Genomic DNA, 17,218 nt, shown 5'->3' with positions numbered 1-17,218 from the left:
CTTTTAACGATCGACCAATCGTTCGAATTTACGTCTCGACCGAGCAACGATTCGCTCCGCTCGTCGGATATAAAAAAGCGCGCGATCCACTTCGAATTATCCACTCCGAGGAGTGGAAAAAAAAAAAAAAAAGGAAAAAAAAAGTCGCGTGACGAATACCTCGAATAATTTGGTCGGACGCCAGAGCGGCATTCGTCGCTAACGATATTAAAATATTTATCGGCCAAGCCGACCAATCAACCAGATTAGTACGGGGAATTCGGAACACAATAGAGCTTTATCTCTCGATCGTTCTTCCGAAAACTAGTTAATCCGAAACTATCCCCGAATAAAACTGTCGATAAAAATCGAGATAGAAAAAGAGGCGTCGATACAGAGAATAAAGAGACGACACGTTCTTTTTTCTTTTTTTACGCGAGACGGACGGACGAAGAAGAAGAATAACCCCACGATCGGCTCCACGATTTCTAACGACAATGTTGGCTCTTTCCTCCGTTTCAGCCGAGAAAGGGATGCTGCTGAGGCTCGACTTTCGGGACGAGTTCAAGCTCGAGGATAGTACCGACTGCCGTTACGATTTTCTCGAGGTACGTGACGGCCAGCACGGGTTCTCCAATCTCCTCGGCAACTTCTGCGGCACGAATTTCCCCCCCGAGATCACGTCCAAGACGAGATACCTTTGGCTACGATTCCACAGCGACGAGAGCATCGAGGGAAAGGGGTTCAGGGCCGTTTGGAGTATGATACCAAGGCAAACCAATATACGTAAGTCTCGCCATCTCCTTCCACGATCCGCCCGCCCGTCACGTTGTCATTCCGTCATTGTGAGATTTTCTCGTGAAACCGGGAAAATCCCGCTGAAAATTTCCCACACTGTGATAATAATTCACGAGGCGACGCGATCGAATAATTTCCAACTCGGGATTATTTCGTGGATTGGGAGAGGATTTGTACTTGCGCGTCACGTGTCGATAGGACTAGGACGTTGGTTAATCAGGAGACAGATAGGATGGATGCTCTCTGTGTTTCGTTCGAGAGTGATCGTTAGTTGCGCGCGACAGGAGGGGATGCATCCATTTTTAAAATTCAATTCTTATAATTAAAATTACGTTTAATTATATTTTTGTTTATATCGTGTATCATCGATCGATTTCTTTCTCTCCCCTTTTCTCTCCTTTTTTTCTTTGTTTCCATACAATTTTCACGTGATGAAAAAATACATATGTTGTAGAAGAATATCGTTAAAGAGTACACGCAAAGAGCATCGGTATATGATAATAACGGTTAATAAGACGTATATACATATATTCATTTTCTCGTTTTTATTAATTCACGTCTCCCTCCCTGGCGCAGGGAACCGATGAATAATCATGATTCTGCTTTTAATGAAGGTTCTGCCGTGAAATTTCGGTTATTTCGGAGGAGAAACGCAAAACATTTTATGTGACTTTGATTTTAATTGTAACTCGTTTCAAGGGGGAACAACGCCAAGTGTAAAGTTTTTGATTTGTAAGCCCATTATCCGAAACAACTGTACAATGACTACGCTACGCGTCAACGTTTTATATAAAACGTAAAGAATCCGAGCGTAAAATAAACCGTTTTGTCGTTCAATATTTCGGCCTGGGAAATATTAGAGAGGTATTTTCCCGGTGTTGATAAATTTTACCACGAGCGAAAGTCGGCGCCCTCGCGCGGAAAGGGAGGGAACGAGCGGGAATTTATATAGCGCGGCAAAAATCGTTGTTCATTCATCGAAAACAAACGTTGCTGGCGAGCCGCGGCACTCAGATTAGAATACTCGTTCGGACATTAGCCCCGGCGACATCGACGAACCAATTGGGAAGCTTCCAATCCAACGGGTTTCCCCGGCCACCACCCAACTTCTGTCCGTGCGGGGAGAAAAAAATTTCCTCTCTCTCTCTCTTTCTCTCAATTTCGCCAACGATAAATTTCACGTTCGCGTACGGAAGAAAAAAAAATATTTTATAAATAATTTCAATATTAATATCTGTCACCGCGCCGAAATTATTGGCTACTATTTGAATAATTTCTCGGCAATTTGGGAAAAATTACGTTGGGAAATATTTCGAGTTGGAAAAATCGCGAGAAATAATTATTCGTAATGGAATGGAATTCGAAAGTATCGTGGAAAATGCTGTAAAATGAAAATGTTAAAAATGAGCGCGTCAAGTAATAATTCGTAATATCCGAATTTTTACATTCAAAGTTTCGAATACAAATTCTTTAGAAAAAAAACTACGAATCACTGTGGAGAAAACGACGATCTATAACTCGATCGTTAAATATAAATATCGTCGCAAACGATCCTTCGATTTCCAGATCGTCGCGTACGTAATCTCTTTTCTAATTCGACGGAACGATTCCACCATTAATTTTTTTATCTATAAAAAGCAACGATAATCACGGTTATCGCGGCGGTCGAATAAATCAGATTGCCAGAGAGCACGGCGTCTCGCACACTTCATTATTTCCCCGCATTTGCGCGCATCCGACGGGATAAATGCCGTTTGAGCATTCGAGTATTGCTCTTAACACGCCCCAAAACGCGTCGCTTTCGCGAGAATCGTTCCCCGAAATCGGTCCCCTAACGATGGATTAAAATAGCGACGCGTTGGTATCGTCGGATTCGAGAGAGGAAATTAATCAGATGCCGAGAGAGGGGGAGGAGGGGAAGGTTGAATCTTTCCGCGCGTTTCAATAACTCTCCCTCTCCTCGGTGCCCATTGTGCTCGCCGATGCTCGCCAATTTCATAATGCCAATTCGAAACGGGGGAGGGGGAGATTAATTATCTCTTAAACAATGGTCTCGCGGATTTTTCTCTCCTTTTTCTTTTTTTGTTGATTATTCCACAATTTTTTCCCCTTCTCTTTTTCCCTCTCCCCTCTTTTTCTTCTTTTTTTCCCTCCCTTTACTGCTTCTTGCTTCGTAGTGGAACGGAACGGAACAGGGCTCTCTCCCTCCTCATCGATTCTCGACTCGGCTCTTGTAAATGAACGGATCGCACTTTATCCGCGGGAAATGAAACGTGGAGCCACGAGTTTTTAGTTGGCGCGAATAAATATACAGATATACGGGTATACAGAGTGTGTTTGATATTGTGATAACAGAGGCGGGAGTGCCACCAGAGCCGGAGGATTGCGTGAGGGAGGTGAGCGGCGTGCAGGCGATCATTAGCAGCGAGGATGTGATAGACAGGAAGACGCTATCCGAAAAGGAAGGCATCCCTCTCGATTGCTTGTGGAACATCACGGTCAAAGAAGGATGGAAGGTAAAAAAAAAAAAAAAAAAGAATTCAATCATCATTCTCTCTCTCTCCCCGCGAACGCCATTTGATCATCGCGTTCCATTTCCTTTCTCCTCGTTCCTCCGCCATGATGACACCTACTCGATCACAAGCTCTGGGCTCAGCTCGGTCGTTGAAGAGAGAGAGAGAGAGAGAGAGGGAGGGAGAATGAAATAACAGGTGCGAACATATACGGAATGGAATACTTTATGGAGTCGAAAATACTCGATGACGCCGACATCCTTTGCCGCCCATCCTTTGATCCCTTAATTTGTACCGTTTCTTTCTTTCCGTTCAAACGAAATCCTGGGCCCCGTCATAAGAATGCCAGTAATTACGACATTCCCCCTCTTGATGAAACGCACCTCGTCCAATGGAGAGAGAATCCTTTGAGTTTTTCGATTCGTCGATCGGGATAGCGGGGACGCGATAGTGGAGAAGTGGCGTTTATCGGGACACGCGTACAACTTTCAGATTCAGCTGACGTTCTCGGATCCCTTCAAACTGCAACGACCGAACGAGTGCGACGCCAACTTCGTGGACGTGTTCAAAGAACGCACTGACATGTCCTCGAGAGAGAAGAATTTCTGCGGAAGTATCGCCGACACCGTCCTCATCGGGACCAATACCGCCTTTGTCAGGTTTTACACGGAGCCTAAAGCGCTGAACAGCAGCTTCGAGGCCGTGATGACAGCGCTCAGGGACAGAGATCCCGGAGACAAACGTGAGTTTCTCCATTAATTGTTCATCCGTTGTCCGCGATAGCTTTTATCTCATCGTAATAATCGTCCACGGATATATATATATATTATATTTCGCGGACCCGTTCTCACCCTACGTTCCCTCCCTTATTACTGATTAATCATTCTCACCTCCCTGCTTAAACATCGCCTTTCAATTTTCTCCCTCTCTGTTCGATTCGTACGATAACTCGAGTATCTTAATTTCACCGTTTCAAATTAATATCACGTTCAAAATGGAACAATGTAATTAGTCCAACTTGCAACTTATGCTTTTATTATTCTTGTAATTTCCAGCCTGCGCAAATTAAATTATCGCGTATTATCCTTGTAACGCAACGAGAACGAATAGCTTTAGAAAAATATCTTAAAATTTGCATCGATCCGTAGTGTAGTCCGTGGTAATTAAGACGTTGTAATTAATTGCGTACGAAATGGCGATGCGATATGACTTTCACTTACGTGTCGAGAACGTATAAATTACGCGAGGATAAAAAACGGGACGACACGTTTGGACGAGAATTTATTTGTTCGTTTAATAAATTTATTAATAAATTGATTAATTAGCGAAATTGTTGATGAATCAATCCGGGAAAATTATTGAAACTTGGCCGCGAATCAGGTGGAGGGAAATGAAAGAGGGAAATAAATCAATTATATCCCTCGCAACGATTTCCCTCGCGATAATAGAATATACGTGCTAATAATCGGGATTTTACGCGCGTATCGCGAACAAGAAAGTTTAATTTTCGTTATAACGTATGCCGTGCGAGTATTACGCGGAGATCTTTGTTCGCGGCACGCAAGTAATTCCCGATGTTAAGTTTCATTAAATTTAACACCCGTGTTCCACGTTTCCTGGTACCGGTGTTCGTGTTCGCGAACGGAATAAGGAGAATACGCTCTAATGGAAATCTATAAATTAACATCGTTGCTCGTGTGTTTTATATACACATATATATATATACAATTAAATAAATAAACGACGGTGAAAGGGGAGGAATATAAAGAAGGAAAGAGCAATTAGTTGATTAGTCTAATCGAACGTGAAACAAATAGAAAAGGGGGGAAAAAAAAGATCGTTCCATTGTTGATTCACGAATCGTGAAATATTAACAACGCGAACTCCATTAATCGAAGTGACTCGGTAACCAGTAATTATTAATAAAACGAAAAATCGATATGCCAGTGGAACAACAATGGCAAATTGGAAAGTGGAATGGAGCTCACGGTTGGGGGTGGAGAACGCGATATACGTATATATATTTCGCTCGAACGCGACGGAACGAGATCGACGGAAACAATGAAAATTTTCTTACGTTCTGATATCGTCAAACACGCTTCCCTCCCCCTCGCGGCATATTTCGAATAGTTCTCTTTTCGCCGGGCGGAGGATGGAAGAAGTATATATTAAATTTTCCCTCGGGCTCGAAAACCGCGAGGTCGTACGAAATATCGTTAAAATTATACGTGGAGCGACGCGTATGGAGGGACGAAAGGGAGATGCGAGAAGGAAAAAGAGGAAGAAAGAAAAGGGGCACGCAACGCAACGTTTACCCCTGTTATTCGGATTTGAAGAAAATGAAGCAAAACGGGACGAACGCCCGGGGCCAATAATTACAGTGATATCGACAAAAACGAGTTTATCGGTTTAACCGGTTCATATCGGGGGAGGAGAGAGAATAATCGGGCGTGAAAGGATTCGATTTTCGAAATTAATGATGGTAATGCCGCGGTTGAATGGCAAATGGAGCGAGCCGGGCAACGAGTGCAGATACACGTACCAGCCTCTCTCTTCGCACCTGCCATCCCCGGCTAATATTTTACGAGTGACTTGACCGCGAATTCGATGCGAAATTCCACTTACATCCCCCTATTCTTATCTCTCTTACGATAAGATTTCATAGGAAAATTTTCTTGTATCGAGAAACGATCGTTCAACGAGAAATCATAGAAACAATCTCGAGAGGATTCTACACGTTTGATGCTATGATATAAAATTTGGAAAGTTTTTTCTATAATTATTTATCTTCCTCATTCCTCTTATCATGATTCGAATTCAACGGTAACGTTTAAAGGAAAAAGAAAAAAAAATTAATTTTTCAAACGTTCTTCATTCGTTTTCAGCTTGCCTCGATAACGAATTCTACTGCGAGGACGCGACTTGCATCGCCGCCGAATTGCAATGCAACGGCAGGGTGAATTGCCGCTTCCGATGGGACGAAGAGGATCAATCTTGCAACGTGAGCAAACGTTATATCTAGAGTAAATTCAACAGCGATCCTTCTTACCGCCGTTAAACATTTTTCCCAATGCTCTCCCTTTCTCGCTCGTATTTCCGCCAACTCTTATCTACTAGTCACTATTATTTTCCTCCTCCTGTGAAACGTCGTTTATGCAAGGGCCAGTCGACGCTCTCCGCGTTATCGGGAGGAGGGGGAGAGGGAGAGAGTAGCAGGAAAAGTTGAGCGCAATTTTGTTTTATATATGTCAACGCGAAACGGGCAACTTCAAAGATCTCGAGCAACTTTAAGGAACCGTAGCGAAGGGACGGCGAAGTGGGTCTTTAATAAGATCTCTTCTTTTGTCATTGTACCGTTGCAGACCCCCCATTCGAAAGCGCCTCCATTGTGCTACCAGCGAGCCGGTCTACTTTAGAGAAGGGCCGGAATGCTCGCGTATACATTGCAATAGAAAATTCCTGCCTCCCTCACGTTACGCGTGTAACGCATTATCAAGGGGGGAGGGGGGCACAATGTGATTGCGATCTGTGTTTGACGAACAATCCTGGGAAAGTATGATATTATCCAGCTCTTCGTCGCTATTATTTCTCTAAAATTGGTCAATTGGTAAAGAAGGTAGCATCTGTAGGAAATTCGAAACAATTTTCGTTCCCATTACAGGTAATGGAAAAGAATTTGCACAAATATTCAATCGTTTCTACTACACGGAGAATTCGAATTAAGCTCCATGGGGATTGTTACCTCTTCTACCTGCTATAATCCAGTGCGTACAACCCTAACGAAGTCTTAATATTCTCCCATCTTCCCCCCTCTCTGACCGCGCGTAGTTAATTAATTTATTCAAGGCTGCCTTTGCCTTTGCCCGAGCCCCAATAGCTCTTGCTCCCACCTGCGGACACAGTTTCGCGATACGCGCACCCGTCCCTCTCCAAGAGGGGAGGAGGAATATATCCGGTTCCGGGGAGAGGTGTAAAATAGTATGCGCTTTTGGCAAACTGCCGAAACAACGAGCTATCTCCGAAACGACGCCGCCGTGCCATCGACGGGATATTAATCCAGGGCCAAATAATGCCACGCTATCGTTCCATCGCGTCCTCTGTTTTCCCTTCCCCTTCCTTTGACTCTGGCATCCGATATGCAAATCATCGGGTGCAACCCCTTGATCGGTACGTAAGAGGTAACGGCTCGTCCTTGCATCCTGTGATCTATGCCTCCATGGATATCAATTCATTGGTATATCGTTTCGATGCGATTTCCATGAGAATGATCATTTTTCAACATCGAATGATTCGAATAAGGATGAACGAGAGATCTTTTTCTTTTCCGTGAGTGAACGGTCAAAGATTAAGATGGACGCAAATAAAGTTGGTTGAGGTAAAAAAAGGGAGCTGTCCGTTTAAGGGAAGGGGATGAAAAAGGGGAGGTTTGAGGTCACTCGTTCCGTAATATTCATCGGGTTCGAAAGATGAAGGTGAACTTGTTGTCCCTGGGAGACGAGGCCCGCGTTAAAAAGGTTATCCCCTTGAAAGATGGGGGCGTTCGCGGGGGATTCCTTTGTGGGCGTACGATTTATCGGGAACGCGGGCGTACAACAAAGCCTCCTCCTCTTCTATTTCACCGGTGTGCACGAACAAGAGAATCCATTTCTATTTTACCCGGAAACTTGACGAGCGTGAAAAGCCACGATATAAACAACTCACCCTCGCCCTCCCAACCGGGCTCTGGCCGCGTTCCACCATTTTTTTTTTTTTTCACGTTACGTGGCTTTCGTCGTCGTCCACGATGCAAATGTTTTTTAATGCACACGATCGTTTTTCTTCTCCCTTTTCTTCTTTTTTTTCTTTTTTTTTTTTTGACGTGACATTTTCCTTACTACTCGTTCACTCGTGGAAAATGTTTCGAAAGCGTGTTTGTCGATTGTCGCGTGCACGTCCGCCAATAATCCACCATGCCTGATTTCGCCGTTTCTAATTCCGGCAAAGCCGACACGATAGAGCGAAAACGCGTTCGATTCACCGAACCGTGCACAAGAATCATCATCGTATCGATAATTCCACGGAACTTGGACCGCGTACCATTCCATCGAGAATTCGTTGTGCGGTTGTCGCCCGAGATCGATATACATTTACGACCTCGACCTCCTCTTCCTGTTGCTCCTTCACCCTCGATATCTCCAGCGCGGAAGCGTGGGACCGTGACGGGGCGGCGTAAAAAAGGAATGATCTCCGCTCCGCTCCCCTTCCCTTCCGCGATTGTTTAATCTTTCAGAGGGTGCGCGGAGAATTACGCCAACGACCGGGATATTTTTTTTTACGGGGCAAAGATAAGAAACTCGGGATGGATGGCCGGGTCGGGTTGTGATATAATTCTCGGATTGTGGGCCGTGCAAACGGGGAATATCGGGAATTGCGGTTCGAAACGTGACGCCACGAGCGGGGATAAGTATCGGAAATTAAAGGGATCTTCAACTTGGTAAGGTGGTGAAAAAATAACGTTGATATTCTTGATCGACGAAAGGATTATTCGAAGGATAATATTTCTACTGGTTGAATCTACTTGGTTTGAGAATAGAACGAGACGCTGGAGGAGAAAATGAAAAATCCTCGCCCTTCGTGTTTACGAAGCAATGCTCCCTTTCTCTCTCTCTCTCTATCTAATCATTTCGTTACTATTATTCCCTACCTGATTCCTATCCCTTCCCACGATCCACCCTGTCTCACGGCCGCAATAAAGCACGATGAGATTATACGGGACGATAACGGGTCCGTTCGCATGGGAACGCGGCCACGAAATTGAAGGAATAGAACGCGGGACGAAATCGTGGCGAATATAACATGGTAATCGTCCCGTCCAATTTTATTTCCCTCGAATGGAAAGTGCATCGTTTAACGCTTCCCGTGCGTTAAATACTAAATGGAAGAAGAGTGAAAAGAAGAAGAAGAAGAAGAAAAATATGAAAGAATGAATAGAAAAAAGAAGATTTGAAACGTCGCTAGCAATGTTATTAAACTATGCATACGCGATTAGATAAATGGAAGGCAGCCGAGGTGGAACGAAATTTTGCATGGCTGGCTCGGGTTGAGAAGAAAATTCGACGGATCGAGGATTGATAGTCGGGAACCTTCCCTGATTAACTTTCGTTCGAGTATCAATCTTGAGAGATTCAATTGCACGCGACTCGAACGAAATAAGTCGCGTTTGATTCTTTTTCCGTTCGGCTGGGCTTCGTCTTCTTCGTTTATATCCTTGTCGGGCCTGTTCGCTTTAAGATATCGATCCCCTTCTACCAGCCACCCCGTCCAGATATTCTATGATAATTACCGCCGTAAGAATATTCTTTAATTATCGGTATTTTCCTATCCTTACCCTTCGGGCAACAGGGAATCGGGAACATAACGAAATTATCATCCTCCCCGCGCATTCGTTACTTCCCCTGTTAATGAGAAGTTCTTCAGCATTTTTCGCGACTAATTATTATTCCTTCCCCGAAAGAAGCGAATCCTCGGCCGGACTTGTCATTAATTTGGCACGCAAACGCGAATCCAGCGTCTCTCCAGTGATCCGGGTCAAGAAACGGAGGGAATGAAATGCCAGACGAGTCTCTCGTCCTGGCATTAAAGGGGATGTTTGATAAAATTGCGGAATCAGGAACGAGCAAGATACGAATTGTAATTAAATAATAATGAAAATATTGTTCGATGTTCGAAATAAATATTGTTATTGAATAATTATTCGTGAAAATGTATTATTCTCACGGTTACGCGATTTTTAAGATTTTTAGATTCAACGGCGAGTCATCGCGGATTTGACAACGAAATATTTCCCGGAATTTTCTCGTTGCTCGGCGGATTGTTACGCGAAATAAAAAAAAATGCAGATGCGAAACGGGGAAAAAGGAGAAGGAAGAGGAGTAACAGTAACGGACATATTCGACTGACAGTTTGAAATTCTTTCATCGTGGAATACGATATACTTGGAAATATGCGATTGGAATTACGGGAAAGGAGAAATTTCGGGCGAGGAGCGGGAGAAGAGGATTTTCGAGCGAGGAGGAGCGATCAAAGCGAAGCGTGACGGCACGAAATATTGCGCAAAAAGCAAAATTTTTCTCGGCTATCTGTGCCGCCTCTCGACGCAGGATAAATATCGAAACAATCGAAACTAGGGGGATACCGTTTTCCAGGCCGGGATAAATCCCTGCTCGATACCTGAGGAAAGCATCAAAAGTGTGTGTCCCTCGTCACGAATGCAGCACCCGTTCGAAATGTATTTTTGCACGGACTTTCACAAACACGCGAAACGGCCGTTGAAGTGTGCTCGCTCATATAAGCATAACAATAAACCTCTCGAGCTTACGGAAGCAGAAAGAGGCATTTCCAACCCCTCGACCAGAGCTTCGCGTTCTCCCCTTGGCCATCCCTTCGTTCCTTTTTTCCCCCTTTACTCGCACCACCACCACCTACACCAGGTTCAAAGTTTTCCCGAGAAATGTTGTAGCATCTAATGCACGGAAATCTCATTCCGTAGAAAAAAATGCTTTTCATCCGGTGGAAACCTGCACCGCGATAATTCCGTCTATTTCGTTAATGTTCGAAACGTGCTCTTCTTATAAACGTGCGTTCCACTCGCATTATCCTTATCCCGGTCGATGTATCAGCGTTCGTTCAAATATTTCAATAGATGCGAGAGAAATGAAATCGAGAAATATTGACCGACGTCGCGATACGTATTATATTCGAAGCAACCAGCCGTTGATCCTCCCCTTCCGGCCAACTGTTCATTCTGGTTAATATTGGAGAATACCAGGCGGAATTTTATCCTTTATTATCTTTTCCACCCAAAGCGATACGCTCTTTCCCGTAGAACCCGTAAAAAGTAGACCATATTTTCCTTTTTCCCTTCTTCTCTCCTTTTTTTTTAACACGCGTTCGTAAAAGTTATGGAACAAACGAGAGAATTTCAAAATTAAGCCTTTGGCGAAATATGTTCGCCCATACTCCCCCCCCCCCTCCGTTAAATCCCTACCATTTATTATACTTGGGATGACAACGATGCAACAACAATAGAGATAAGACGAAACAAAACAAAAAGGAAACGATAATCATGCTCCTGGGCGTTGGACGATATTTCCACAAGGGCGTGCGATAACGAGAATTTCATGCTTGTACTTTAATCTACTGCACTCACAGGGAGGCGTATCATCGCGGTGGAAATTTTGGCACGGTATGGGTTTGAGAATTGGGAAGATACACAGGGTATTTAACGTATAATCGAGCGATCGTTAAATCTGATTAATCGCGAGTTACTTTTACCTTATTTTCTGCCCCACAGAAGAAGAAATCGCGGCTGATCGATTCCCAGCATATCGTCATAATCCTGATCGTTTTCTCGTTGATCATGTTCGGCATGAGCTTCGCCTTCGTGTTCAACTGCGTGCGGAAATTGATCCGGGACCATCGAATCATCCAAGTAAGTAGATCTTCTTTCGTCTTTTCTTTCGCTTTGCATCTGTAAAAAAAATCGAATAACGTTAAAATAAGAAACGTGTAAAAATATCGTAGGGTATTTCAACGGATGATACATTCTTTTTACAAATGTTTTTTCACGATTTTAACGTTTTAATTCGTAGCGTTAATAACATTTGTAATAAATGCGTGAATTTATCGTGTATAATTACATAAATGTGTGTATACATAATTAATAATTGGCTTGAAAATTTGAGAGAGAGAGAGATCTGAAAATATTGTGTACAATATATGGAAAACACGAGACAAACGTCGTATCGACAAATCATGAAAGACTAGAATTTCTTTGCGCATTACATAAAATTCACTCTTGTTTCACGTTCCCAGAATTTCAATTACATTTCGAACAATGGTGAAATTTTCGATTCGGTCCACGATTCGTACTTGTCACGTACAATCATACGTGTCTAACATTCACGCAACGCGGAAAAAGGATTGATACGGTACAATTTGAGATAAGTCCATGGTTCGTTTCATCTATTCACGGAGGAACGGAGAAGATTAAAAGGTTGAATCGCAAAAGATGGATGTATATATATATATATATTAACGGAAATTAATTTTAAACGAATATTCAACGTTTAAAAATTATTAACATATCCCGCGATACGTTTCAATCGTAGCATTTTATTTAATTAGAGTTATGAAAATATTTCGTTTCCAAATACGATTTTTCATTTATTTCAACGAGGGAACTAAATATCCCTCGCGACTACTAAACGATACTATATTGTTTGATTATCTCTGGAATTGCGTTATTTGTAACGTAAATTTAATAAGGTAACCAGGCAGGCTTTATTTTGTTTAAAAAAAATAAAAAAATTGGCGAAAAAGAAAAAAAAAAGTATTTAGTAATGAAACCGACGGTTTCTGTTAAAAAATATTAACAGAATAATGAATGTTTTGCAATTTTAATCCTGTAAATCAAAAATGATGTACAACGTGTATTATATTCGTTCAAAGTCAATAGCCGCTGCGTCATTTGCAAAGCTTTTTGAAATTGAAATGAAGAGAATTATTTAAATAACGTGTGTATATAACGAAATGCAATATTTAAAAAATGGATAATGTTTTATATTTTGTAAAACAAATAGTTTATCGCAACGCGTGTCCACCGATTATTAATCGAATAACCGATGATGGTTGAAGATAATGTGATTTATAAACGTCCGGGAAACAGATGGTGGGACGGTTTAAAAAAACGATACCGCGAACGCGCATGACCATCGTAACAGAGAGCGGCAATTTTTAACGACACCTTTACCCTTCCATATTTGTCCGTGCTAATCGAAAGAATTCGTTTCTCTTTCTCCAGGAGCACATCAGACAGTCGAGGGAAAATCGATTGGACGAGCTCGGTCGCAAGGCAACACCCTGCCCGATCTCGTCTTCGAGAACGGACATCAGGGACCGAGTGAGCGACTCGCCGAGTCTGGAAGTGATCCCTAGCAAGGAACTTTTACCACCCACTATGTTAATAGCGCAAGATTACGCGAAAGATCTGGTGCTCGAAATGGCATACAATACGAGGGATATGCACGACATACATCAGAGTAACAACGTGAGCAACGCGACGCAGGAACGTTTGCAAGAATCGAGCGACGAGCCAGAGATGCGAGACAATTCTTGTCAGACGCGGGAGAGCCTTTTCGAGACGCGAATCCCCGACAACGTGATGCCCGTCGGGTTCACGACATTCGGTGTCCGCGGACCTAGCTCGCAAAACGGGACCAATCATCTCCATTATCACCGCCATCATCATCTCCATCATCAAAGCCCGCCGCAATCCCGCCAAACATCTCAGCCTTCCCAGCAATCTTCCGAGCACAGCTCTCAACAGCAATGCTCGGGCTGTAGCCCGGCATCGAGGGGTCGGGACGGGAGCATGGGTATTTGTCCGAAGCACAACCCGATCCCCGCGCCGCCTGGCTGGTCTACCCACGAGCCCGGTTATTCATTGCCCCCGCATCAAGGATCCGCTTATCCCGAGCCTCCGGATTACCCGTCGTACCAGAGGTTTCAAAGCCCGAAACCGAGCAGGGAAAACAGTGTCTACCGTCAATCGCCGAAATTATTGAGGCAAGGAACGATCGGGTCGGGGGAGAGGTATGGCAGTTCTATCTACGGATCCGGGCATGGATCTAGCAACGCGTCGAGCACTCAGCACTCCGGCACGCCGAAATGCCCCGAGCAAACGACACCCGACCCTAGGTACAGAGCGGAGGCGGTGATAGAGGTAGATCAGAGGCGACCTTTCAGCATAGAGAGCACAAAGAGCGCGCCGGATGTGATCGCAACGCACTGACGCCGGGGTCCTGGGGATTGGGAGCCCTACAAGAGACGCCATCCCCGTCAAACTGTCACTGATGCTCAGTCGCCCGGTAGGAATGACGGGAGCAAGGTCACTGTGGCCACCCAAAGCTCCTTGGACGACGATGCTTCGACCAGTTCCACGATAGAGGCAAACTCGTCCTCCTGATCCACGCATATTGGCGCGATCGATCCGCCTGATCAACCGGAGCGTGAGGATACGGACGGTGTTGCTTCGTCCATGGATGAATCTACTCGGCGCGTAATTCGGGATTCCGAGGCATCGAGATTGTACGGGGCGCGAAATGATCTTACGTTAACGAGATCGGTGGAAATGGACGGAATAAAAGAACCAAAGACTTGTTTAGACAACACCGGTGAATTAAGCGATATATCCGTTTCGGAGTCTATCGGGAGAAATACGGGAACGTTTACGGGAAGTGATATCACAGCGATCGTGCAGTCGAGTGGACGCGACGCGACGCAGTCGAAGGAGAATTTTCCAGTTTCGAAGGTCCGACTGGCTTTAAAATTGAACGATCTCCCGATTCTGAGGCCCCCGGAGGCCTTCAGGGCTCCCATCTTCCGCTGCAAAATGCCGACCCTAGCGTGGCAGCATTGCGATTGCCCATCGCATTCCCACTTGCCACCACGAAGATCCTCCGCGATCTGGAGTGCCTTGAAACACTACAGTCAGGAGCCCTTCTATAGAACTTGGCCTAACAGAACCGCCAGAAGGTTCATTCGACCATCGAGGAGGACCGTGGGCACTCAAAGTTCATTGGATGGCTCGCGATCGTCCCTTAGCGCTATTCGTTGCGTGGTCAGATCGATCGATATGACAGAAAGTTCGATGGATCTCGAGATAGGCGCCACGATACCTTTCTAGTGTTTATTTTTCATCCGAGAGGATTTTCTTCCTTGTGTTGGATCGATTGGATTACGGACCAAAGAGTTTTCAAACGAGAACGCGGTACTATCTCTATGTTATTGTTGATGTTACGATACAGAACGCTTAGAATCGTTTCTTGTTATTATCGGAACGCTATTTTGCTAATCAGTGTGTTAGATTGCGAATTATGGTTACCATTACACGGCTTTCGCTATTGCTATATCTGTATATTCTTTTTAAGACGTAAACAACACGCGTATCGTATCGCGTCGAAACGAAAACATATTAGCGAAATATACGTCGCGTCGTTTGTTTTTCACGAACGTTCGTTTCCCGCCATTTTGTATATTCGCAATATCTTAACGGTCGTTCGATCAAAGAGAAGGACTTACCATAATTTTCACTGCATTCTCTTCAATTACATCATACGTTGATACCGATAATTAAAGTACACTTTACAAAGTACAATTTGTGATCTAACACTCGTATTTGTTGAATAAACACAATGATTTTCGCGCGAATAGAATCGAGCCGAACAGAATGTAAACATATCGAGACCGAGACACATTTCGTACTGAAGGTTAGTTATATCTGGATGTGTGCAGATGGCGTTTCGCGGCGATCATCTAGTTTTAATCGAACTACTTTGAAGTGATCGCGTAGTGTTTACACAGTTGAGTAAAACTCGAAGTGAAGTGATAGAAAATTTATCGTGAAAAGCTGCAAGCAGTTATAAAAAAGTTATCTCGGGCAACGAGTAAGTAGATTTCTCATTAAAATATGTCAACTCGCCTAATGAACATTGATATGTTGAACAAGTTGAACATAGCCTAACTCTTTTTTATACACGGTATCAATTTCGCGATTCGATTATCGAAAAAACGTATGAATATGATATTACAATAGGCAAACTATTTTTTCACGGTATTTCCACTAATAGTCGAGCATGAGGCATAGTTATTCGTATCCGATTAAAAAAAGAATCGAAAGAATGCATTTATGAATCGATAACGTGTTACAGCTCGAATATGTCCGATACGAATCGATCGATATCGACTACGTCGTGTTCCTTGAGCGAGTGAAAAAAGTTTGTTTGCTAATTTTTGTAAAGATTCCAAAACGACGAATAACCTAATAATTTCTTAATCTCAGGATCACTAATTTCACAATCACGTTATGAAGAATTTATCTTTTTACGATAATATATTCGACATTTTTTTTAGAAAATATGTAATCGTGCACGCACGTTTCATTGACAATCGACTCGTTGCTTTCAGTTGTATACCATTCGTCGATCGATCGATTGATTGAAAGAGAAATACAGGCTTTCGTGAAAAATTGGAATTTCGAGAGGAGCGTGCACCAAACATCTAGTAACAAGGTAAATAATTAAATTAGTCAATTAAATATTAAACGATCGAGCGAGGAAGAGAATAGGATTAATGTGAAACGAAAATGAACGAAAGAGATAGAACCAAAAGCGTGTTGACCGTATGCAGATATATTGTGAAGCTGTCAGGAATTTAGCGATTAGTAATCGACAAATTTTCGCTTCTGTACAGATTACGTATTAACGTTCATCGTTTAGGACAGAATGTACAGAGTGTACACATTTGTATATAAACGACACATGATCGTCTGTCCAAATGATACGTCAGACGAATAATAAATATAGTACTTTTAAAATAATCCTTATAATTGATCTAACCTCATCGTAATTACACTTTATAGATATCCAATCTTCCTTTCCAATTTTTCATTGTACAATCGTACCATTTATTACAAAAATTTCTTCAAATTTCTTTTACGATACTTTTAATAAAGGTAAGTTCGTATTGCCAAATTATTCGAAATATCATTTTATTTTAAACGTAATAAGTTAGATTCTGAAACGTCATACGCATTTTCTATATCTTTTCTTTAATTATCGATACTAATGTTTTAATCGGATTTATCTCGAGAATGGCAAAAAAGTATTAACAAAAAGTATTGACCATTTTATTCGTTTTATTCGTTTAGCATTATTAACTTTCTCGACGCCTCGGGCGTCGTTTCGATCCTTAATGCAAACTGCTTCCAACGTATAGCTTTTAATTAGCTTTAAATGATTTACAAATCGTTCCGGAAATTTATTTAATAATTAGCTATTCTTTTATTTTCAATTACTCTTTATCTTTTTAAAGTAGATCGCGTGGTAGGA

The 17,218-nt window shown here is 42.9% G+C and overlaps 1 protein-coding gene across 7 annotated transcripts in view; it reads left to right on the top strand.

Moving 5' to 3' along the window:
- The window catches only part of LOC411019 (neuropilin and tolloid-like protein 2), a 72,850-nt gene extending 56,146 nt beyond the window's left edge, over positions 1–16,704 (top strand). For 6 of the 7 annotated variants that reach the window (XM_394492.7, XM_006567255.3, XM_006567257.3 and 3 more), the window contains 6 exons: positions 502–765; positions 3,133–3,293; positions 3,783–4,032; positions 6,176–6,291; positions 11,623–11,760; positions 13,132–16,704. In XM_394492.7, coding sequence (XP_394492.6) covers positions 502–765; positions 3,133–3,293; positions 3,783–4,032; positions 6,176–6,291; positions 11,623–11,760; positions 13,132–14,121 — 1,919 coding nt within the window. In that variant the 3' untranslated portion in view covers positions 14,122–16,704. The remainder of the gene's footprint in view (positions 1–501; positions 766–3,132; positions 3,294–3,782; positions 4,033–6,175; positions 6,292–11,622; positions 11,761–13,131) is intronic. The other variant, XM_026440225.1, reaches the window with a different exon arrangement.
- The last annotated feature ends 514 nt before the right edge of the window (positions 16,705–17,218 follow it).

This window comes from Apis mellifera, linkage group LG4, assembly GCF_003254395.2.
Source record: "Apis mellifera strain DH4 linkage group LG4, Amel_HAv3.1, whole genome shotgun sequence".
Lineage (NCBI taxonomy): Eukaryota > Metazoa > Arthropoda > Insecta > Hymenoptera > Apidae > Apis > Apis mellifera.
Note: the sequence above shows the minus strand (reverse complement) of the source record. Positions and strands in the feature narration are given on the sequence as shown.